At 43.4% G+C, this 23,815-nt stretch overlaps 1 protein-coding gene across 7 annotated transcripts in view; it reads left to right on the top strand.

Moving 5' to 3' along the window:
* Positions 1–23,815, top strand: part of myo18ab (myosin XVIIIA b) — a 243,461-nt gene that overhangs the window by 102,489 nt on the left and 117,157 nt on the right. For all 7 annotated transcript variants that reach the window (XM_061827954.1, XM_061827956.1, XM_061827957.1 and 4 more), the window contains 6 exons: positions 6,644–6,785; positions 7,072–7,231; positions 7,431–7,617; positions 19,409–19,616; positions 21,685–21,794; positions 23,709–23,774. In XM_061827954.1, coding sequence (XP_061683938.1) covers positions 6,644–6,785; positions 7,072–7,231; positions 7,431–7,617; positions 19,409–19,616; positions 21,685–21,794; positions 23,709–23,774 — 873 coding nt within the window. The remainder of the gene's footprint in view (positions 1–6,643; positions 6,786–7,071; positions 7,232–7,430; positions 7,618–19,408; positions 19,617–21,684; positions 21,795–23,708; positions 23,775–23,815) is intronic.

Below are 23,815 nucleotides of genomic sequence, written 5' to 3' on the forward strand. Positions count from 1 at the left end.
GAGCTGAAACTCAGTGTTTCTCAGTGACAACCCAGAAACCTGTCTGATCTAGAGAAGATCTGTGTGGAGGAGTGGGCCGAAATCCCTCCTGCAGTGGGTGGAAACCCCTCCATGATTTCCAAGTGGGAGAACTTGTAGTATAGCAGGGCGTTCAAATACTTATTTTCTTCACTGTAAGCCTTGTGTTTTGCATGGTCAGTGGCCAGTTCGTTATTTGAAACTGTATCCTGTGTAAGTATGCAAGCATTTTGTTAGTGTATCTCCCTTCTTTGCAGTGTTTCTGTGCCAATTTAGTCAAGTCTTATTTTTGCCTTTGTTCCAAGTTTTGCCTCGTTGACATCGGACCTCGTTTCATGATTTTTGGACCTTGCCTTTTTGCCATGTGTTTTTTGTGCATCTGCCTTTTTGGACTGCTGACCTGTGTGTGACCTCTCACCGCATTAAACTACCTTCGAAAATCATGTCCCCGCCTCAGAGTCCACGATTTGGGTCCTACCCCATGTCGCTTGCTCATGACAGAACAAACTGCCCACACATGGACCCAATGGAGTCTGACCCGATAAACACGGAACTTTAAGCCCAGCGCAATAAAAAATTTGCTGCCCTTCAAGCGGAGTGGGTCTAAAAATTTGCTGCCTTCCACCTCCGTTTCAAGGATCAATGGGAGCGGAGGAATTCAACAATGAATCATTTGGCCTCATTTGGCCTTTGTTTGCGGTATTTGTGGACCAGGCTCAGGAGAGGAGAGTGATTGACCAGCTGTAGCACCTAGTTTTTGTTCCAGTGACGCTCGGCTTGTGGCTTTCACCACGTGCTCATGTTCCAGCAGCGCCCAACACATGGCATCCACTCTTGTCTCATCGGCGTTCGACCTGCAACATCCACCTCGTATTCTTGTTCAGGTGGCACCTGGCACGTGCAGACCAACACATTTTTTTACCTTTTGCATGCCTTTGGTGTTTGCACATCTACACAGTTGTTGCAACACAGTATCTTCATCAAAATATCATCTGGAACTTTAATTTCAAAGAGCTGAAATCCAGTTGTAAGTGGAGTCAAATTAATACACTTAACTATCACTTACTGAAATAGATGATCCAAATGGCATAGTTTTTATGTTCCATAAAGACACGATAAGACTCTTTACCAACTTTTTTTTTTAACTGCATGGCATTATATTAGGTAAATCTCAATCCTAAAATAAACAAAAGCAGCCAAACGATCTTTTGAGTGCACTGTCAGTCCATTTCCTTCACCCCGTTCCTCTGACTGTCTTTGATTATAGCTCAATTTGTCAACTGTACTTTATTTCCTTTTAGAATTTGTTGTAAACAAGAATCAAAAGTGTGATTTGATTGATTATGAAGAGGTTTTCTCCCATTCTTTCCTTGTAAAATGGTTGAGACTCTTGCCATTTTATGATGAGATTAAATTACAATTTGGGTGGAACTACAATTTGATTTGGTTCCCAATGCTGGTCGATGCATGTTGAATTGGTGCCTCATTTTTCATTACTTTTTGCTCAGCCGGAAAGCGTTGGGCTCCCAGTTCTGAGGTCCCGGGTTCGATCCCAAACCTGCTTGTGTGGAGTATGCATGTTCTCCCCGTGCCTGCATGGGTTTTCTCCGGGCACTCCGGTTTCCTCCCACATCCCAAAAATATGCAACATTAATTAGACACTCTAAATTGCCCCTATGTGTGATTGCGCGTGTGACTGTTTGTCTAGATGTGCCCTGCAATTAGCTGGCAACTAGTTCAGGGTGTACCCCGCCTCCTGCCCCTTGACAGCTGGTATAGGCTCCTGCATGCACCGCGACCCTTGTTAGGATAAGCGGCAAAGAAAATGGATGGACGGAGTACTTTGTGGCTTATTACTGCTCTTAAAACTATATTTTCAATAATATGTATATCCCTGATGTAAATGACACATTGCATAATGATATAATCAGTAGTATTACAAATGTGACGAGCCAAAAGTAAAAAGATCATCATAACAAAAATGTTCGCTTCCATTATCTTTTTCATTCATTTTCCGTTTCGCATCTCCTCACTAGGGTTGCGGACGTGCTGCTGCCAATTCCAGCTATTATTTAAACAAGTTCAAATAGATGTACATTACAAGTTTAACAGTTTAAACAGAATTCTCCATTCAGTAGTGCAAGAAAGCATGTTCAAATTTAACTGAGCATATACATAATGTAACATTTGCCAAAACGCTTCTCAGCACTTCTCAAACCCAGTGATGATGGTTCAGTTGTGTGTTTTCAAATTACTGGCAAAAACAGAAATATGCATTGTGCTCGGAATAAAGATTTCGTCAGTCGACCACTCATATCACACACAATTAATGATCACTCCCCATCTTGCTCCATTATGTCATGTGACCGAAGTGTTTGTGGTGGTCATCCTCAGAAGCAAACACAAATTGCATGTCCTGTTTTCTAGTTTAGGTGATTTTGCATCACATAATGAGGTTATAAGCTGGAAAAGCTGTCTGCAACTCTGGCCGTCGCAAAACTCTAGCGAGTGAGTTACATGACAGGTTTCAACAATCTCTGTGTATTTTTTTTTAAAGCTACATTTACTGATAAACAATAAGTAAGCATTGCTCCTTGAAGTGACTGATGTCGGTGCAGTGCTTCACAGACAGTTTTGCACATTTTTGTAATTGTGCATCCAATTTGACATGCTCCTTCTGTGCTCTCAGATACATGCCTTCTGAAAGTATTCGCACCCCCCTTGAACTTTTCTACCTTTCACCACATTTCAGGCTTCAAACATAAAGACACAAAAACAAAAACATCAATAATCAACAAGAAGTGGGACACAATTGTGTGTGGAATGAATTTTATTGGCAATTTTATACTTTTTAAAAAAATAAAAAACAGAAAAGTGGGGCCTGCAATATTATTCGGCGCCTTTACTTTCAGGGCAGCAAACTCACTCCAGAGGTTCAGTGAGGATCTCTGAATGATCCAATGTTGACTGATGATGATAAATAGAATCCACCTGTGTGTAATAAAGTCTCTGTATAAATGCACCTGCTCTGTGACAGTCTCAGGGTTCTGTTTAAAGCGCAGAGATCATCACGAAGACCAAGGAACACACCAGGCAAGTGCGAGATCCTGTTGTGGAGAAGGTTAGGTTGAATACAAAAGGATTTCCCAAGCTTTAAACATCTCAAGGAGCACTGTGCAAGCAATCATCTTGAAATGAAAGGCGTATCAGACCACTGCAAATCTACCAAGACCCAGCTGTCCCTCTAAACCTTCACCTCGAACAAGGAGAAGACTGATCAGAGATGGAGCCAAGAGGCCCATGATCACTCTGGATGAACTGCAGAGATCTACAGCTGTGGTTGGAGAGTCTATCCATCGGACCACATTCACTCGTACACTGCAAAAATCTGCCCTTTATGGAAGAGTGGCAAGAGAGGCCCCGTAGCTCAGTGGTTAGAGCACTGGTTTGGTAAACCAGGGGTTGTGGGTTTGTATCCCACTGGGGCCTCCACTCCCTGAGAGGGGTTGCGTCAGGAAGGGCATCCGGCGTAAAAATTGTGCCAAACATATGTGCGTTCATCTGAGATGACGCGCTGTGGCGACCCCGAAAGGGACAAGTCGAAAGAAACTCACTCATGGAAGAGTGGCAAGAAGAAAGCCATTTCTCAAAGATATCCATAAAAAATCTTGTTTGAAGTTTGCCACCAGCCACCTGGGAGACACACCAAACATGTGGAAGAAGGTGCTCTGGTCAGATAAAACCAAAATCGAACATTTTGGTCACAGTTCACAACGATATGTTTGGCGAAAAGCAACACAGCTCATCACCCTGATCAGACCATCCCCACTGTCAAACATGGTGGTGGCAGCCTCATGATTTGGGCCTGTTTTTCCTCACCAGGGACAGGGAAGATGGTTAAAATTGATGGGAAGCTAAATGGAGCCAAATTCCGGACCATTCTGGAAGAAAACCTGTTGGAGTCTACAAAAGACCAGAGAATAGGATGGAGATTTATCTTCCAACAGGACAAGGATCCAAAACATAAAGCCAAATCTACAATCAGGGTTTGCACGCGGCCCTAAAAGTCCCTAAAAACCCCTAAATTTTCAAAGGTGCATTTAGGGGCTCCTAAAAGTCCTTAAAAATCTGCGAAAACTGGTCAAGCCCCTAAAAAGGCCTTAAATTAAAAAAATCAAAGGGAGGACCTCTACCGCCAAAATTCTCCCTAAAAAAAAAAAAAAAAGGAATCTTTTATTTAAAAAAAAATAGCGATCCGTCTGGCGTCCAAAACAGCCGGAAATTGTCAATGGAAGTCACCGTGTTGACAACTAGTCGCCATCTTGTTGATATTCCACTGTTTGTTTCCGTGAGTAGGCATTTCACTTCATCTTCGTTACAACGTAGCGTAGTTCTTTCAGCGATCCAACTTGTATCATACGGAAGTGCATTTTTCAAGATGCTTGGGTTGAAAGTAAGGAGTTTGGGACCTGGCTTCGTCGAGATCCAAAAGATCGGCACCTTTTACTGCCATCGGTGCAAGCAGAGTTACCATCTTGAAAAGATGGGCGTCAAAGCGCTGGAGTCGCACCGGAAAAACAGGAGACACGCTGATTTGGCGAAGACTCTCATCTTCCGTTGGTATGAATTTGTTTCTAAAATATCAAGATAATGAAGCATCAACTTCAGGCAGTGATCCTGGCAGTGCATGCGCACCTGCAGTTATCCAGGCAGAAATCAGGCTTTATGAAAGTAATTCAATACACGAAGACTGACTCGTTAAAGGCAGAGATCGTGTGGACTTTAAAAGTGATCTGCAGCCATTACAGTTACAAATCTTGTGAAAATAATTTGAAAGTGTTTGCAGTCATGTTCCCAGACAGTGACATTGCGAAAAACTACCACTGTGGGGAAAGGAAGACTTTGTACCTGGCTACATTTGGCATCGCTGCCCACTTTTCATCTCTACTGCCTCAAAGCTAAAAAAGCCAGAATAGAGACTGACATATCTACGCTTATTGAGAAGGCTGACTGTGTGAGAAGGCAGAAGAAAAGAGGAATCTGCAGTTTATCACCAAGGCCAATGCACTCAGAGGCAGAGCAAAGGAGAAGAAAGTCACTGCAGCAACAAATAGAGGAGGCACTGGGTAGGCTCAAGGAGTTAGAGTAGGGGTGCTGAGACAGACATCAGTAGAAGACATTTGTGTATATAGTTGCAATTGTAGTTAGAATCTGTTTTTCTGTAGAATTTTATGTGAAGACATTGACAATGGTCATATCAATGAGAACTACCACAAGGGGCGACGGGTGATCAGTACCTGTCACAGGTACTGAGGTACTGGAACATTTGATGAACCAAGAACGTCGAGTGAGTCTTTTTTCCTTACTCTTGATTTCCCAGGATGGCCCCAAATTTTTCGTGTCGGCCCTAAATTTTTTCCGTGTCGGCCCTAAATTTTTCGTGTCAGCCCCCAAGAATGCCCCAAAAAGCCCTTAAATTTTTTGGGTCAGACTGAGTATGAACCCTGACAGTGGAATGGTTCACAAATAAACGTATCCAGATGTTAGAATGGCCAAGTCAAAGTCCAGACCTTAATCCAAACAAGAATCTGTGGGCAGAGCTGAAGACAGCTCTTCACAAACGCTCTCCATCCAACTTCACTGACCTTGTGCTGTTTTGCAAGGAAGAATGGGCAAGAATTTCAGTCTCTCGATGTGCAAAACTGATAGAGACATACCCCAAGAGACTTGGAGCTGTAATTGCAGCAAAAGGGGGCGCTAAAATTATCAATGCAAGGGGGCTGGATAATATTGCACGCCCCACTTTTCAGGTTTTTATTTGTTAATAATTTGTTTAATATTTGTTTAAAACATCCAATAAATTTCGTTCCACTTCACGATTGTGTCCCACTTGTTGATTCTTGACAAAAAAAATAGAATTTTATATCTTATGTTTGGAGCCTGAAATGTGGCGAAAGGTTGAAATGTTCAAGGGCGCCGAATACTTTCACAAGGCACTGTATATTCTGGCTTGACTCTTTGTGATGAAGAATACATGTTCGTATGCATGTACTCACTCACATTACAAACAATATTGCAACCATCGACGTTTCTGTGGTGTAACTTAAAAAAAAAATAAACACTATTCTTACCCTTCATCCTTTTGATTATTAGGATTTAACACGACAATACAGTTTCTCTTAATTTTCACTGACGTGTCAGCTTTACTTTTATTAAAGCGATTGATTTTCCAGTTTTCTGTTTGTGTTCATTTTGATTCATAGACATTTATGACTCATCACCGACAGTAATGCATTTTTTGTCAATATTTTACCTGAAATTATATAACAGGTGTATGATACACTACCATGAAATAATGGCACAAGGTTTCTTTCACATCGACTGTTTCGTTAAAAAAAAAAAAAAGTGTACCTCTATTGATAGTTTAGTTTAGTCAGAAAATTTGTCTTAAATCACCATTCAAGGCTTTATATTCAGGAAATTCATAAGCTAGTCTGGACAGTATTTCATGTTTAGAAGGTTATTTTCAGGTTTGTTTTCCTGTGCTTTGTATGAAAGTTTTTTTTTGTTTTTGTTTTTTAATATTTTGGGAAAAATCCAAATTTTCTAACCATGTACATTTCAGATTCGGACTCTGGCCAGAAATGATGAAGCCCGTGGCCTTCTGTGGCTGTTGGAAGAAGAGGCAGTGAATCCTAGTGGTTCAGAGGAGACCATGTTGGAGAGGCTCTTCGGGTACTATGGCTCTGCACAGGAAGAACAGAAAGGTGAGTGCCTTTTGTGTAACTATGGCTCACTGTAAAAGGTCCAGAAAATCAAAGTTACACAGTGATAGGATAGACTACAGACAAATCACGCTAGTCTCAGAATTGCCAGTACAGTATTTTTAAATTCCATGTGGACTTAACTATTCATGAACGCGCCAACATACAATCATCTGCCAAATCCATACACACTGCAAATCATATGAAATTCAGTGGACCAAACAATTCACAATATTCTCACATCCAGTAATGATAACAACAATGGGTAATGAAGACACTGACATTTCAGGAGCCAATCTGCTACTTCGAGGAGAGAAGCCACACTTCTTTCTGCTGGGCCACAGTCATGGGACAGACTGGGTGGAGTACAACACCCAGGGCTGGCTTAGCCGTGCCAAGCACAACCCTGCTGCCCTGAATGCAGCCATCCTCCTGCAAGACTCCCAAAAGTAAGTCATTTTGAAATTTAGTTTATATCACTGCTGCAGAGGGATAAATCAGATTATTTTGTGCTAACATAGACTAACAACCCACAACATTGTCAGCAAACTATCTAAAAAGATTTTATGAACCATGTGACTGTCTTTGTTATGATTATTTATAAAATTCACCTTTCAAATAACTCAAATTTTTCACATACTTTTAAAGGAAAAACATCAGTGGGTTGTTTGTGGGCCGAGCGAGCGGGTCAACAGTGTTGTCAGGCTCCATTGCTGGTCTGGAAGGAAGCTCACAATTAGCCATGCGACGGGCCACCAGTATGAGGAAGACCTTCACTACGGGTGTAGCTGCTGTCAAGAAAAAGAGTTTGTGTATCCAGGTCAAACTTCAGGTGGTAAGTAAAAAAAAAAAAAAAAGGCACAGTGTATGTTTGTTTGTGTGTGTGTAAATACGAAAGTATTCGGCCTCCTTGAACTTTTCAACCTTTCGAGACATTTCAGGCTTCAAACATAAAGACATAACATTTCATTTTTTGTCAAGAATCAGAAACAAGTGGGACACAATCGTGAAGTGGAACAAAATGTATCGGATATTTTATACTTTTGGGGGCACGGTGGTCTGATGGCAAAGCGTTGGCCTCACAGTTCTGAGGTCCCGGGTTCAATCCCAGACCTGCCTGCCATGTTCTCCCCTTGCCTGTGTGGGTTTCCTCCGGGCACTCCGGTTTCCTCCCACATCCCAAAAACATGCTACATTAATTGGACACTCTAAATTGCCCTTAGGTGTGATTGTGAGTGCGGCTGTTTGTCTCCATGTGCCATGCGATTGGCTGGCAACCAGTTCAGGGAGTCCCCTGCTTCCTGCCTGTTGACAGCTGATATAGGCTCCAGCTGATATAGGCTCCAGCACTTTTTTGTGAGCCCCCGTAGCTCAGTGGTTAGAGCACTGGTTTGGTCAACCAGGGGTTGTGGGTTCGTATCATACTGGGGCCTCCACTTCCTGAGAAGGGTTGCGTCAGGAAGGGCATCCGGCGTAAAAATTGTGCCAAACATATATGTGTGTTCATCTGAGATGACACGCTGTGGCGACCCCGAAAGGGACAAGCCGAAAGAAACAACAACTCCCCATGACCCTCGTGAGGACAAGTGGCAAAAGAAAATGGATGAATGGATGGTTAACAAAGACTGTTGTGACAGTGTGTAAAAGGTCATTGACTTTCTTATAAACAATCAGCTTATGAGTATGTATGCAGTGAGAATAATGGTCTTTCCAGATTTTGAGCATACTGTGTGGGTTTCCTCCGGGCACTCCGGTTTCCCCCCACATTCCAAAAACATGCAACATTAATTGGATACTCTAAATTGTCCCGAGGTGTGGTTGTGAGTGCGGCTGTTTGTCTCAATGTGCCCTGCAATTGGCTGGCAACCAGTTCAGGGTGTACCCCACCTCCTGCCCGTTGACAGCTGGGATAGGCTACAGCACTCCCTGCGACCCTCGTGAGGATAAGCGGTGAAGAAAATGGAAAGTGGGGCATGCAATATTATTCAGCCCCTTTACTTTCAGTGCAGCAAACTCACTCCAGAAGTTCAGTAAGGATCTATGAATGATCCAATGTTGACCGATGATGATAAATTCCACCTGTGTGTAATCAAGTCTCCGTATAAATGCACCTGCTCTGTGTTAGTTTCAGGGTTGTGTTTAAAGTGCAGAGAGCATCATGAAGACCAAGGAACACAGCAGGCAAGTGCGAGATCCTGTTGTGGAGAAGTTTAAAGCCGTTTTTGGATACAAAAATTTCCCAAGCTTTCAACATCTCAAGGAGCACTGTCCAAGCACTCATATGGAAATGGAAGGAATATCAGACCACTGCAAATCTACCAAGAAAGTCGGCCGTCCGTCTAAACTTTCACCTCAAACAGGGAGAAGACTGATCCAACCGTGAATCTGTGGGCAGGGCTGAAGACTGCTGTTCACAAACGCTCTCCATTCAATCTCACTGAGGTCGTGCTATTTTGCAAGGTAGAATGGGCAAGAATTTCAGCCTCTCAATGTGCAAAACTGATAGAGACATACCCCAAGCGACATGCAGCTGTAATTGCAGGAAAAAGTGGCACTACAAAGTATTAATGCAAGGGGGCCGAATAATATTGCACGCCCCACTTTTCAGGTTTTTATTTGTTAAAAAAGTTTAAAATATCCAATAAATTTCGTTCCACTTCACGATTGTGTCCCACTTGTTGATTCTTGACAAAAAAATTGAATTTTATATCCTTATGTTTGAAGCCTGAAATGTGACGAAAGGTATAAAAGTTCAAGGGGGCCAAATACTTTCACAACACTGTATATTTGAGAGAGAAATACAACCCCGATTCCAAAGAAGTTGGGATATTGTTTGAAACAAATAAAACCAGAATCCAATGATTTACAAATCCTGTTCAATTTATATTCAATTAGATACTCTATAAAGATTAGATATCTAATGTTCAAAGTAATAAACTTCATTGTTTTTCGCAAATAATCACAAACTTAGAATTAAATGGCTGCTACATGTTCCAAAATAAACTGGGACAGGGTCATGTTACTACTTTGTTACATCATCTTTTCTTTTAACAACATTCAATAAATATTTGGAGAACGCTAATTGTTGAAACTTTTGTAGGTGGATTTCTTTTCCATTCTTGCTTTATGTACAGCCTCAGCTGTTCATCAATCTAGGGTCTCCGTTGTCGTATTTTTCGCTTTATAACTCACCACACGTTTTCAATGGGAGACAGTTCTGGACTCCAGGTTGGGCAGTGTAGTACCTGCACTCTTTTACCATGAAGCCACGCTGTTGTAAGACATGCAGAATGTGGTCTGGCATTGTTATTGTAAAATAAACATTGGTGTCCATGAAAAAGATGTTGCCTTGTTAGCAGCAGGTTTCTACAAAACCTGTATGTACATTTCAGCATTACTAGTGCATTTACTGATGGTTACCCATGTCTTGGGCACTAACACTGTCCCATACAATCGCAGATGCTTGCTTTTGAACTTAACATCCATATCATTCCGGATGGTTCTTTTACTCTTAGGCTTTTCCAAAAACAATTTGAAATGTGGACTCGTTGGACAACAGAACACTCTTCCACTTTGCATCCATCCGTCTTACAGTAGTGAGTCCAATATGACTCGTTGGACAACAGAACACTTTTCCACTTTGCATCCATCTGTCTTACTGTAGTGAGTCCAATATGACTAGATAAATCCACATTTTCCGTGTATTTTTTCATCGCTACATCAGATTTAGAATCAGCTTTAATAGTCAAATATATAACAACACACAAGGAATTTGTCTCCGGCAGTCGGTCCAGCCCTGGCGCGACATTCATGTTGAGTACGGAGATGAAGAACATCCATCCATCCATCCATCCATTATCTTCCACTTTTCCAGGTCGGGTCACAGGGGAAGTAGCTTCAGCAGGGATACCCAGACTTCTCTTTCCCCAGTCACGTCTTCCACCTCTTCCGGAGGGATCCCAAGGCGTTCCCAAGCCAGCCAAGAGACATAGTGTCTCTACTGTGTCCTGGGTCATCGTCAGGGTTTCTTTCCAGTGGGACATGGCCGGAACACCTCACCAGGTAGGCGTCCGGGATGCATCTGAATCAGATGCCCCAGCTACCTCATCTGGCTCCTCTCAATGCGGAGGAGTAGCGGCTCGATACTGAGCCCCTCCTGGATGACCGAGCTTCTCACCCTTTCTCTAAGGGAGAGCCCGGACACCCTGCAGAGGAAACTCATTTTGGTCGCTTGTATCCGGGATCGTGTTCTTTCGGTCACGACCAACAGCTCGTGCCCATAAGTGAGGGTAGGAACATAGATCAAGTGGTAAATTGAGAGCTTTGCCTTTCGACTTAGCTCCCTCTTTACCACAACGGACTGATACAAAGTCCCCATCACAGCAGACGCTGCACCGATCCGTCTATCGATCTCCCGCTCCATTCTTCCCTCACTTGTGAACAAGATCCCAAGATACTCGAATTCCTCCACTTGGGGAAGGATCTCATCCCCGTCCTGGAGAGGGCAGGCCACCCTTTTCCGACTGAGGACCATAGTCTCGGATTCGGAGGTGCTGATTCTCATCGCAGCCACTTCACACTTGGCTGCGAATTGCTCCAGTGAGAGCACGAGATCACGGCTTGATGAAACCAGCAGAACCACGTCATTCGCAAAGAGCAGAGATGTGATGCTGAGGTCACTAAACTGGACACATTCTAAGTCCATGAAAGTTAGGAACAAAATCTGTGACAAAGGGCAGCCTTGGCAGAGTCCAACTCTCACTGGAAACAAGTCAGACTTATTTCCGGCAATGCGGACCAAACTCTGTCAGCAGTCGTACAGGGACCGAACAGCTCGTATCAAGGGGTTTGGTACCCCATACTCCCAAAGGACACAGTCGATTGCCTTCTCCAAGTCCACAGAACACATGTAGACTGGTTGGGCGAACTCCCATGCACCCTCGAGGACCCTGCTGAGGGTGTAGAGCTGGTCCTCTGTTCCACCGCCAGGACGAAAACAACATTGCTCCTCCCGACGGACGCTCCTCTCCAGTACCCCTGAGTAGACCTTACCAGGAAGGCTGAGGAGTGTGATCCCTCTCTAGTTGGAACACACCCTCCGGTCACCCTTCTTTAAAAGGGAGACCACCACCCCAGTCTGCCAATCCAGAGGCACTGTCCCCAATGTTCACGCGATGTTGCGGATGCATGTCAACCAGGATAGCCCCCACAACATCCAGAGCCTTTAGGAACTCCGGGCGAATCTCATCTACCCCCGGGGCCCTGCCACCAAGGAGCTTTTTAACCACATCGGTGACCTCAACCCCAGAGATAGACGGGCCTGCCTCAGAGCACCCAGACTCAGCTTCCTAGTTGGAAGGCTTGGTGGTGGAATTGAGGAGGTCTTCAAATTATTCTCCCCACCAACTCACAACATCCCGAGTTGAGGTCAGCAGTGCCCCATGCCCACTATACACAGTGTTGACGGTGCACTGCTTCCCCCTCCTGAGACACCGGACAATGGACCAGAATTTCCTCAAAGTCGTTATCCATGGCCTCACCGAACTCCTCCCACGCCCGGGTTTTTGCCTCAGCAACCACCAAAGCTGCATTCCGCTTGGCCACCCGATACCTATCAGCTGCCTCCGGAGTACCACGGGTCAGAAATGCCTGATAGGTCACAAGTCCGATGACACGACCACAAAGTTGATCATCGACCCAGGGTGTCCTGGTCCCACTCTTATGCCTGAACATTGTGTTTGTTATGGACAATCCGTGATGAGCACAGAGGTCCAGTAATAGAACACCACTCAAATTCTGATCAGGGGGGCCGTTCTTCCCAATCACGCCCTTCCAGGTCTCGTGAGTATTGAAGTCCCCCAGCAGAATGATGGAGTTGCCAGAGGGGGAGCTCTCCAGGACTCCCTCTAAGGTCTCCAAAAAGGATGGGTACTCTACACTGCTGTTTATTGCATAAGCACAAACAACAGTCAGGACCCATCCCCCTACCTGCAGGCGGAGGGAGTCTACCCTCTCATCCACCGGGGTAAACCCCAACGTACAGGCACCAAACCGGGGGGCAGTAAGTATACCCACACCTGCTCGGTGTCTCTTCCATTGGGCAACTCCAGAGTGGAACAGAGTCCAACCCCTCTCAAGAGGAGTGGTGCCAGAGCCCAAGCGCTGCATAGAGGCGAGTCCGACTATATCTTGGCAGAACTTCTCCACCTCACGCACCAACTCGGGCTCCTTCCCTGCCAAAGAGGTGACATTCTATGTCCCTAGAGCTACTTTCTGTAGCCAGGGATCGGATCACCAAGGTCCCCGCCTTTGGCCACTGCCCAGCTCACATTTTCACCCGACCCCTATGACCCCTCTCACAAGTGGTGAGCCCATGGGAAGGAGGACCCATGTTACCCTTTCGGGCTGTGTCCGGCCGAGCCCCATAGTTGCAGGCCTGGCCACCAGGCGCTCACCTTGGAGCGTCTCCTCCAGGCCTGGCTCACCCACATCTGTGAATGGAAACCAAGTTTCAATTTTTGTAGTCATCATTGGGGTTTTGGAGTCGTACTTTGTCTGGTCCCTCAGCTAGGACCTGTTTTGCCATGGGTGACCCTACCAGGGGCATGAAGCCCTAGACAACTTAGCTCCTAGGATCATAAACAAAAATCACAAACCCCTCCAGCACGATAAGGTGATGGCTCAAGGAGGGGAGGCAAAGAACAAACAAACTAAAAAGAACAAAGAACAATAGACATTCAATTAATCAGGAACTATTCCTTATAAGAGTCACAGTTGTGCAAAAATGCAGATTTAGAGCAGTTAGAGTACGTCAACGCCCCACATTATTTTAAGCTTTTACAGCATGCCTGACCCATTCACGTTTCAGTGACATAGACCAGTGCAATTACAATTATGCAAAGGGTGCAGTTTAAAGTGACGAATCGTACAATAGTTGACAGTATTTATGACTAATACTGATTGGTCCATCAGGGTAGGAGGATGTGTTAACGGCGCAAGGCAGAAAATAGTGGATTCGCTAATCAAGAATTTAATGATTTAATTGCAAGAGGGAAAAAAATATTTTGAATACCTGCTCGTTTTGATTTGCACTGATCGGTAGCGCCTGCTTGACGGAAAGATCTGGAAGAGATGGTGGCCAGGCTATGGCAGGTCCAAAAGGATCTTGCCTGCTCTGGTCCGAGTTTGAGTGGCATCCAAGTCTTCAAGGTGCATAGGGTGGTGCCAACAATCCATTCACCAGATTTGGGTTTCCATTGCAATCAGAATTTGTCCTTTTTTGTGGCTGGACCAAACCAGAGTGTGATGGAGGTACATTGTACTGATTCGATGACAGCTGTGTAGAACTGTCTCAGCAGCTCTTGTGACAGGTCGTGCTTCCCCAGAAGCCAGAAGAATTACATCCTTTGCTGGCCTATTTTGATAATGGAGTTGATGCTTGTCTCCCACACACTCCTGTGAGACTGTAATTATCAAGAACTTGAAGGAATCGACGGTTTATACAAGATGTCTTTTTTTTTTTTTTTTTTTTTTTTTTTGGAACGACCAATAATGAAATAGAATGACAAAAGATCTGCCCACTACAAAAATGCAAAACACATTTATTTTAAAGTATATTGAGGATTCTTAATAAGTAAATGTATGTTTGTGTGCCTTGCATAACCGCATGATCCAGTATTGCACAACACAATATAGTGAACCATAAACATTTTTGTAACTACCTGAGTTCACGTGGATGATCACGAAACACCACACGAATGAAAATGCACACCTGTGCTGTGTCAGTCAGGTCAGTGGATTCATCCAACTGCAGTGAGAAACACTCATCATCTCCGATGTCCTTCCACACATCAGGCTTCATAGTGCCGTGCAATTGTACTCCTGGTGGTGGCTTTTGCTGTTGAACTATATTGTGTGAAACTTGACTGCTGTATGGCCAGTTGGGATTTTAGTTCGTTGACTTTTCTCATTCTCAGCTTGCTTTTCGGCGGAATGTCGGTGTTGTATTTTCCATAAACAGTTTGAAAATGCCGCGACACATTTCACTACACTGGCAGATGAGGCATGACATAGTGAAAAAAAAGTCCGCCTCACATTCTATATGAAAGGGATATGTTTTTGTCTTCTTTACTCCAGCATACATACTCATGTTTGATAAGATTTCTTAAGCGAGGGCTTAAAATAGGGGGGAACTCGCTGACTAGCATGTTTTCCTGTGGTGTCGTCGTTTGCACATGTGCGGTGAGCTAAAGGTCAGAAAAATATGGCAGTCTTTTTTTTTTCCCGGCACGCCGTCACCATCGACTAAGACTGCCTCGTGATTGACCAGTCAATCGCGATCGACGCATTGAAAACCCCTGCTTTACACAATCATGTATTTTTTGATGCAGTGCTGCCTAAGGGATCAAAGGTCACAGGCAGTCAATGTTGGTTTTTGGTCTTGCGGCTTACAAGCATTGATTTCTCCAGATTCTATGAGACTTTTGATAATATTGTGGACCGTAGATGATGAAATCTAAAAAATTCTTGCAATTGTAATATGTAAAACATTATCCTTAAACTGTTTGACTATTTTCTCACAAACTTGTTCACAAAGAAGTGAACCAACCCCCATCTTTGCTTGGGAATGACTGAGCTGAGCTTCATGATTTCTACCCAATCATGACAGCCATCTGTTCCAAATTAGTCTCTTCACCTGTTAGATGTTCCAAACAGATGTTTAATAAGGCCCCACCTTTGTGGAGTTTGCATATTCTCACCGTGCCTGTGTGGATTTTCTCTGGGCACGCCGGTTTTGTCACACGTCCCAAAAATATGCAACATTAATGTGACACTCAAAATTGCCCCAAGGTGTGATTGTGAGTGCGACTGTTGTCTGTCTGCATGTGCCCTTCGATTGGCTGGCAACCTGTTCAGGGTGTGCCCCACCTCATGCCCAAAGAGACCCAGGATATGCTCCAGCAGTCCCGCAACACCCTGCTTTATTGCAAGTTCTCCCACTTAGAAATCATGGACGGGTCTGCAATTTTCATCGTATGTGCATGTCCACTGTGAGAGAGATAACCTAAAAAGAAAAATCCAGAAATTAGAATTATTTTTTTTTAACGATTTATTTGTGTGATACAGCTACAAATAAGTATTTGAACACCTGAGAAAACCAATGTTAATATTTAGTACAGTAGCCTTTGTTTTCAATTACAGAGGTCGAACGTTTCCTGTAGTTGTTCACCAGGTTTGCACACACTGCAGGAGAGATTTTGGCCCACTCCTCCACACAGATCTTCTCAAGATCAAACAGGTTTCTGGGTTGTCGCTGAGAAACACGGAGTTTCACCTCCCTCCTCCTTGGGTTTAGGTCTGGAGACTGGCTAGGGCACCGCAGTGTCCTTGATATGCTTCTTACAGACACACTCCTTTGTTTTCCTGGCTGTGTGCTTCGGGTCATTGTCATGTTGAAAGACTCATCCACGACCTATCTTCAATCCACTGACTGAGGGAAAGAGGTTGTTCCCCAAAATATCACAATATATGGCCGCGGTCATCCTCTCTTTCATACAATGCACTCGTCCTGTCCCATGTGCAGAAAAACACCCCCAAATCATGATCCTCCCACCCCCAAGCTTCACAGTAGGCATGGTTTATTTGGGATGGAACTCACCATTCGTCTTCCTCCAAACACGGTTTGTGGCATTATGACCAAAAGTTCCATTTTGGTCTCATCTGACCACAAAACCTTCTCCCATGACTCCTCTGTATCATCCAAATGGTCATTGGCAATCTTAAAACCGGCCTTGACATGTGCTGGTTTCAGCAGGGAAACATTCCATGCCATGCATGATTTCAAACCATGACGTCCGAGTGTATTACAGACACCTTGGAAACTGTGGTGCCAGCTCTTTTCAGGCCATTGATCAAGTCCTGCCATGTAGTCCTGGGCACAGTCTTCTCTAACACCTTTCTAATGATCATTGATACCCCACAAGGTGATATCTTCCATGGGGTTCCACTCCGATTGAGATTGATCGTCATACTTAACTTCTTCCATTTTCCAATGATTGCTCCAACAGTGGAGCTTTTTTCATTGAGCTGTTTGGCAATTTCTTCGTAGCCCTTTTCAGCCGTGTGGAGTAGTACAATTTTGTCTCTGGTGTTTTTGGACAGATCTTTGGTCTTGACCTTGTTACAAGTTTGAGTCTTACTGATTGTATGGGGTGCACAGGTGTCTTTATGCAGTTAGCGACCTTACACAGGTGCATCTGATTCAGGATAATACATGGAGTGGAGGTGGACTTTTGAAGGCGGACTAACAGGTCTTTGAGGGTCAGAATTCTAGCTGATAATCAGGTGTTCAAATTCTCATTTGCAGCTTTATCACACAAGCAAATCATAAAAAAATCATACAATGTGATTTCTGGATTTTTCTTTTTACATTATCTCTCTCTCAGTGGATATGCAAGTACAATGAAAATTTCATACACCTCCATGATTTCTCAGTGGGAGAACTTGCAATATAGCAGGGTGTTCAAATACTTATTTTCTTCACTGTATATATAAATATCCATCCATTTTGTACTAAAAGTAAGTAAAATCAGACTAACCCTCTCCTGTTCCAGGTCAGTCAAGGTCATCAAAATTATTTTTTATCAATTATTTTCTTTGAGGTCAAGTTTGCAAACACATACTGTCTTTTAAGAACATGGAAAAGCCCAGACAAAAGTGTCATGGTTTTGGAAGGACCTGAAAGGTGAATTGGTATCTGAGATAATCGATGGCACATCTGGGGATGTATTTAATCTCAAACATGTCAGATCTCAAACATGAATTAATGAGAAAATCAATAGAAATCAGCCGGGAAATTGGAGAAAAAAATTGTGGCGCTCCACAAGTCCAGCTTATCTTTGGGTGTAATTGCCAGATGTTTGAAGGTGCCATGTTCATCTGTTCAAACAATTACAAGGTTCCCTCACTGCTTCGCGCTTCACTTTTTGGGGCTTCAGTGCTTCGCAGGTTTATATTCATAAAAAAACAAAAAAAAAAGTGAAAAATACATCCAGATGGGCAGAATGCGGATAGACACGTTGACTCAAAATGCGTGATTGGTTCCCGCCGTGACATTGACAAATGAGATGACGGGTGGCTTTATCCCATGAGCTGACTGGTTGTCCATCATCGAAGCCTCACCCAGCAACTTCTCTTGTCCCACCCATTTCCTTGTTTTGGCTGTTACCTCATCCACAGTGATGACCGGCTTCCATAGGTTTGTTATCTTAGTTTTGTGTTCATGATAAAAAAAAAAAAATTAAAGCGATAAAAAATTTTTATTTAGTTACAGTACCACCCCAGTATTAAACCCCAGCGAAAGCTTCCTCCGCAGTGCCCTATAAGTGGTAATTCCACCGGCACTTTTGTCCTTTTAGTAATCCAGCGGGAAGAATGGGCTCTTATTTGGGAGGACTTTTATCATTTTTGGGATGCAGTGGGAGGACTCAACCACTTTGTGCAGCAAATGGCACAAGCACTGTGGTACCAAATGGGATTTCTCCAGGGCTCCAGACAGTACACTTTTCTCTTTGTTGGACCCTGCATTGTGATTCGCCCCTTTGAGGACGAGGATTTTGGATTTCTGGTTTGAAAAAAATAAATAAATACGGCCTCAGAAACGTGCCTCTGTGGGGTGCTGCTCATTGTTAGGTGTCACGTCATCAGTGAGGGATGGTGGGGGACAAGTTTTTAACATGGATGAAACAAGCCCTTTTTGGAAGAGGACACCTTCATGTACTTTTTCAAGGACTGTGTTTACAATCATCATGTGGCAGTGCTACAGCTGAGTGAATTTAAAGCCTGTCCTCTGCCATCTTGTATCTGCGCGTGTGTATCTGTGTGTGAGAAACAGTGAGTGATTGCGCAGGCATGTAGAGATTTAAGAAAAAGATAATCACTCAGTACGAAAATGGGGTATGTGTTTATTACTGCTCTTGCTAACTAGTATCGTCTGGCTAAATCAACTATTTTGCCTCTCCTAAAGAATAAAAATGTAATAAAAGCCAGCTAGTGTTGCTAAGGAGTAAGTAGCATTACAAAGAAAAGACCACACTTCATCAAAGAAATTGAATATCTACTGGAGAATTAATTACCCAGTCAAATCATGGTGACTTTGGCGTAACACTTCCCCCTTACCTCTGTCCACATTCATCCACTGATGCTAACACACGACCCAAAAGTTAAATGATATACAATTAAGTTGGTATAAATATATGCACTTGTTTAAATACAGGGTGTTCATGTTTTTACATAAATTGTAATTAAAAGAAGAATTTAGTCCTTGAAGGTTGGGAACGGATTAAACTCATTTACATTATTTCCTATGGAAAAATAAATGTTTTGGAGGTTGAACAAGTCAGAATTTGAACACGTCACAAGAATGAATTATGTTCAAATTCCAAGGTTCCCCTGTATACATATATGTATGTTTATACACACACACACACACACACACACTACAGGTAATTTACCTGGTGCGTAAAATGCTGGTTGAGTTGGGTATCGTGGTTGAAGCTAAAATAATAGGATTTAGCCATACTGGGGAAAAAAAAGCAATAAGCAACTGAATTACCTTTTACTTTTAGGATGCCCTGATTGACATGGTACGTCGCTCCAAAGTCCATTTTGTCCATTGCCTGCTGCCCAAAGCAGAGGCAGTCGGGGGAGGAAGTGAGCTACGTGTTACACATGGAGAGACTGCAGATTCAGGCCTCATGACTTTGGATGTGGGTCTTCTCAGAGCTCAGCTCCGAGGATCCAAACTGCTGGATGCACTGCGCATCTACAGACAAGGTAATAAAGTTTTTCTACAGAAATAAGTAATTGAAAAATTCGTTAAAAAACAGAAAAAAAGTCTTAACAGGGCAGTGTAACTTTTTTTTTCCCTTGAACTGTTAATGTTGGATTTGGGATTGGGGTTAGTTTGATGATGATGAACATGATTTGCATCTCATGTTCAATCTGTATTTAATTTAAAGGAAGACTCTCCTCAGAATTCATATATACAATAAACCCTCCAATGTGAAGTAATATTATCATTACATATATTTTGTACAGTAATTGAAAAAAAAGTTGAAAATAAAGAACATATTTGAAATCCATGCAAAATCTGGATATGTGGCAGCTTTCAGAGCCAAACCGAAAGAAACATCTTTGACCCCATGACCATTCGTTCTAGCTAAGCCAAGATGCCGACTTGTTCTGCACCAAAGCTGAGAAAACGCACCCAAATTTGTCCTTCTTTAACCTCCCGTGGGGTCAACCTGACAGGATAAAGCTCTGGCTGTCACAGTTGAGGCTCATTCATCAGCGGGGAAATTTGCACGCATTTAATCATTACTAGTTATTAGCTGCTAAGTTATAACCTCTCATGCTGGTACGGTAAAGCAACAACATACGTTATGAGGGTGGCGCAGCTGTTCACTCCCGGAACTCTGTGTGTGGAGTTTGCATCTTCTCCCCATGTCTGCGTGTGTGTAAACTTGCCTCCTGCCCGTTGACACCTGGGATAGGCTCCAGCACACCTTCGACCATCGTGCGGCCAAGAAAATGGATGGATGGATATATACGTGTAACACTTCCCGGTTACTATTTACGGCGATCCGCACGTGCAACAGCACCACCCCAGCGCCACGTCCCTCCCAACACGTCGAATTCCGCCTGTGTGTTCTGGCTCAAACCCTTGAACATTGTACATTGTTATTTTTTGCTCAATGGTCGGTATAGTAATAACACAGAGCATCAATTCGCTTTGCTGGCTCTCTGAACACAACACTTCCTGGTGACTATTTACAGCGATCAGCGCGTGGCCCCCCCCCCCCCCCCCCCCCACCCCCAGCGCCGCTGCTGCTGCTGGTTGCTTGAGAGAGGCTTGCTGCTTGGGGTAAAAAAAAAAAAAAAAACTCAGGCCACGCCGGCTGTATATTCTGTAAATCTAAACCAACTCCTCACAAAGGCATCAAACAAATTTCTGTGGTCCATATAATGGGATTATTGTTCATCGTTAGTGCCGCGCTCCCTCTCCAACAAGCCAACTGGCGGTTGTGTGTATTCTGGCTCAAGCGCCCAGGCTTGAACATTGTATGTCATGCTACTTTGGCTTTGTTTATTTTTTTTAATTATTTTTCTCCAAAAATCGGTGACAAAATGCCAGATAGTGGATGTTCTCTGTTTGGTGAAATATATCCATGATCAATGGGGCGTCAGAACAGGAAGCACTGCAGGTGTGGCAAACGCTGTTTGGCTGTCAGTTTTCTAGCCGGGCTCATTGGAATGTCTGAGCTAGAGAGGAATTTCGATAATATTTTTCCAATTTAGAGATGTTTCTCGGTAAAATCTGCAGATAACTCTGGCATTAAAAGAAATACTGGACCCTCATCTAGTAAATTTTAATGTGTGGTCCCATTCATATTAGTTTCGGCAAAGTTTTCCTTTAAGACACTAAAGAAACAAGATATTCAATGTTCAAACAGATTAATTTTATTATTTTTTGCAACATTTTTCTTATTCGATCCTTGAAAAAGATAGATCGTTAGCAAATAAAACAAGCCTAAACAGTCCGTTTTGGCAATTATTTGAATTGATTGTCCAATGACATTTGCATCAGTTTTGCAAACTTTAGTCATTTGTTAAATTACCACTGTCAGAACTTTAGCAAGCAAAGGGCTAATTTTTTGTTCTTACTTCACTTTGACCAGTATAACTTTAGTAGTCAGTAGTGGACTTAAATTAATCCTTTTCCCAGAATTATTTGTGGTCATCTCTAAAACCTTGCCAAATTCTCAAAACCTTTCACATTATATACTGTCTCTGTGTTTTTTGTTTTGCTTGCTTTGGTGTCATTCTTCCATCTTGCATTCAGGATACCCAGACCACATGGTGTTCTCTGAGTTCCGAAGGCGTTTTGATGTTCTGGCACCACATTTAACCAAGAAGCTTGGGCGTCATTACATTGTGACCAACGAGAAGAGGGTGAGCGTTATATTTTTAATATTCATAAATCTGGTTTGACCGGTAAAATAATGGGCATGTATTTTTCACTATATAACACCCATTCATTTGTCCATTTTCTGAGCCGCACATCCTCACAAAGATCACGGGAGTGCCGGAACTTATCCCAGGTATCTTCCGGGAAGAGGCGAGAAACACCCTGAACTGGATGCCAGCCAATCACAGGGCACATAGTATCAAATAACCATTCCCACTCAGAATTACACCTATGGACAATGTAGAGCCTCAAATTAATGCATGTTTTTGGGATGTGGGAGGGAACTGGAGTGCCTGTAGAAAAACTATACAGGGACGGGGAGAACATGCAAATTCTAGACAGGGGGATTTGAACCCCGGTTCTCAGAACTGTGAGGCAGACAATCTAACCATCCATCCACACCATACCGCGCACTGTATACCATAAACTAAATAATCAGGTCACGTGCTGGTGAGCACATCTGCATCAAAAGTAAGGAGATCCAGGTGAATTCCCAATGGCATATCTCTTTGTGGTGTTGGCACATTCTCCCTGTAATTACATGGGTTTTCTCTGTGTACTGTACTTCACATTTTTCCCACATCCCCAAAACATGCTTCTGTGGTTAATTGAAGACTTATAGATGCAGGCAAGACGTGGAGGGGCTCCTGCTTGGTGGCCTCATTATTGCATCTCTGCTGTTTGTAAATAATTTGGTTCGGTTGGCTTCATCATGCCATAAAAAATAGATCTTACTGGAGTGGTTCGCAGCAGAGTGTGAAGTGGTTGGGATGAAAATCAGCACCTCCAAATCTAAGACCATGTTCCTCAGTAGGAAAAAGGGTGGCCTGCTCTCTCTAGGTCGGGGATGAGGTCCTGCCCCAAGTGGAGGAGTTAAAGTATCTTGGGGTCTTGTTTACAAGTGACAGAAGAATGGAACAGGAGATCAACAGGCGCACCGTCTGCAGTGAGATGTGGACTTAGTATCGGTCTGTTGTGGTAAGGAAGGAGCTAAGCCGAAAAAAGCCCTCAATTTACCGGTCGATCTATGTTCCTACCCTCACCAATGGTCATGAGCTGTGGTTCATGACCAAAAGAACAAGGTCCAGGATACAAGCCACTGAAATGAGTTTCCTCTGCAAGGTGTCTGGGCTCTCCCGCAAAGATAAGGTGAGAAGGTTGGTCATCTGGGAGGAGCTCAGTAGAGCCACTGCTCCTCCGCATTGAGGAGCCAGATGAGGTGGGCAGGGCATCTGATTCAGATGCTACACGGGTGTGATGATCCAGGCACGTCCCACCAGGAGGAGACCCCGTAGACGACCCGGAACACAATGGAGAGACTACGTATCTCTGCTGGTCTGGAAACAGCTTAAGATACCTTCAGAAGAGCTGGATGAAGGAGCTGCAGAGAGGGAAGTCTGGGCGTGACATCTAAAACTAGTGCCTCTTTGATCTGACCTCAGATAAGTGGTGAAAGATGGGCGGGTAGACGGATGGATGGATGGTTCACATATGACTACTGTTGCAATTAATTACCTGCAGGAGTAATGACAACAATCGGCTTTGACAACCATGTTTCCCTATCACACTCTCTTCTCACACAACAGAACATACACATTATATCTTTCTCTCATTGTATTTCAGTTTCTTTTGTAGTGGAAGTAAACCATTTCTTTATATAAACACTACCTGTTGAAAATGATTTAAAGAGCTGTTAGTGACACCAACAATCTCCAGACATCTCATCTTATCTCAGTTCATCACACTAGTATTGTAGTAGATACAATATATTTCATCTCAGATTTGGATGTTGGATAAAGGGCCAACATTCTACATACAACAATATCATTTGATTGTGTCATACGCATTTTGTAAATTGTTGTTTTTTTGAGTCAGCTGATTTTAGTTTTGGTTCTCAGGCCGTGGAGGAATTGTTGGAGTCCTTGGATTTAGAGAAGAGCAACTACCACATGGGGCTAAGCAGGGTGAGTGGAGGATATACAGTATACTATTTTCATTGACATTA

Source organism: Syngnathoides biaculeatus, chromosome 8, assembly GCF_019802595.1.
Source record: "Syngnathoides biaculeatus isolate LvHL_M chromosome 8, ASM1980259v1, whole genome shotgun sequence".
Taxonomy (NCBI): Eukaryota; Metazoa; Chordata; class Actinopteri; order Syngnathiformes; family Syngnathidae; genus Syngnathoides; species Syngnathoides biaculeatus.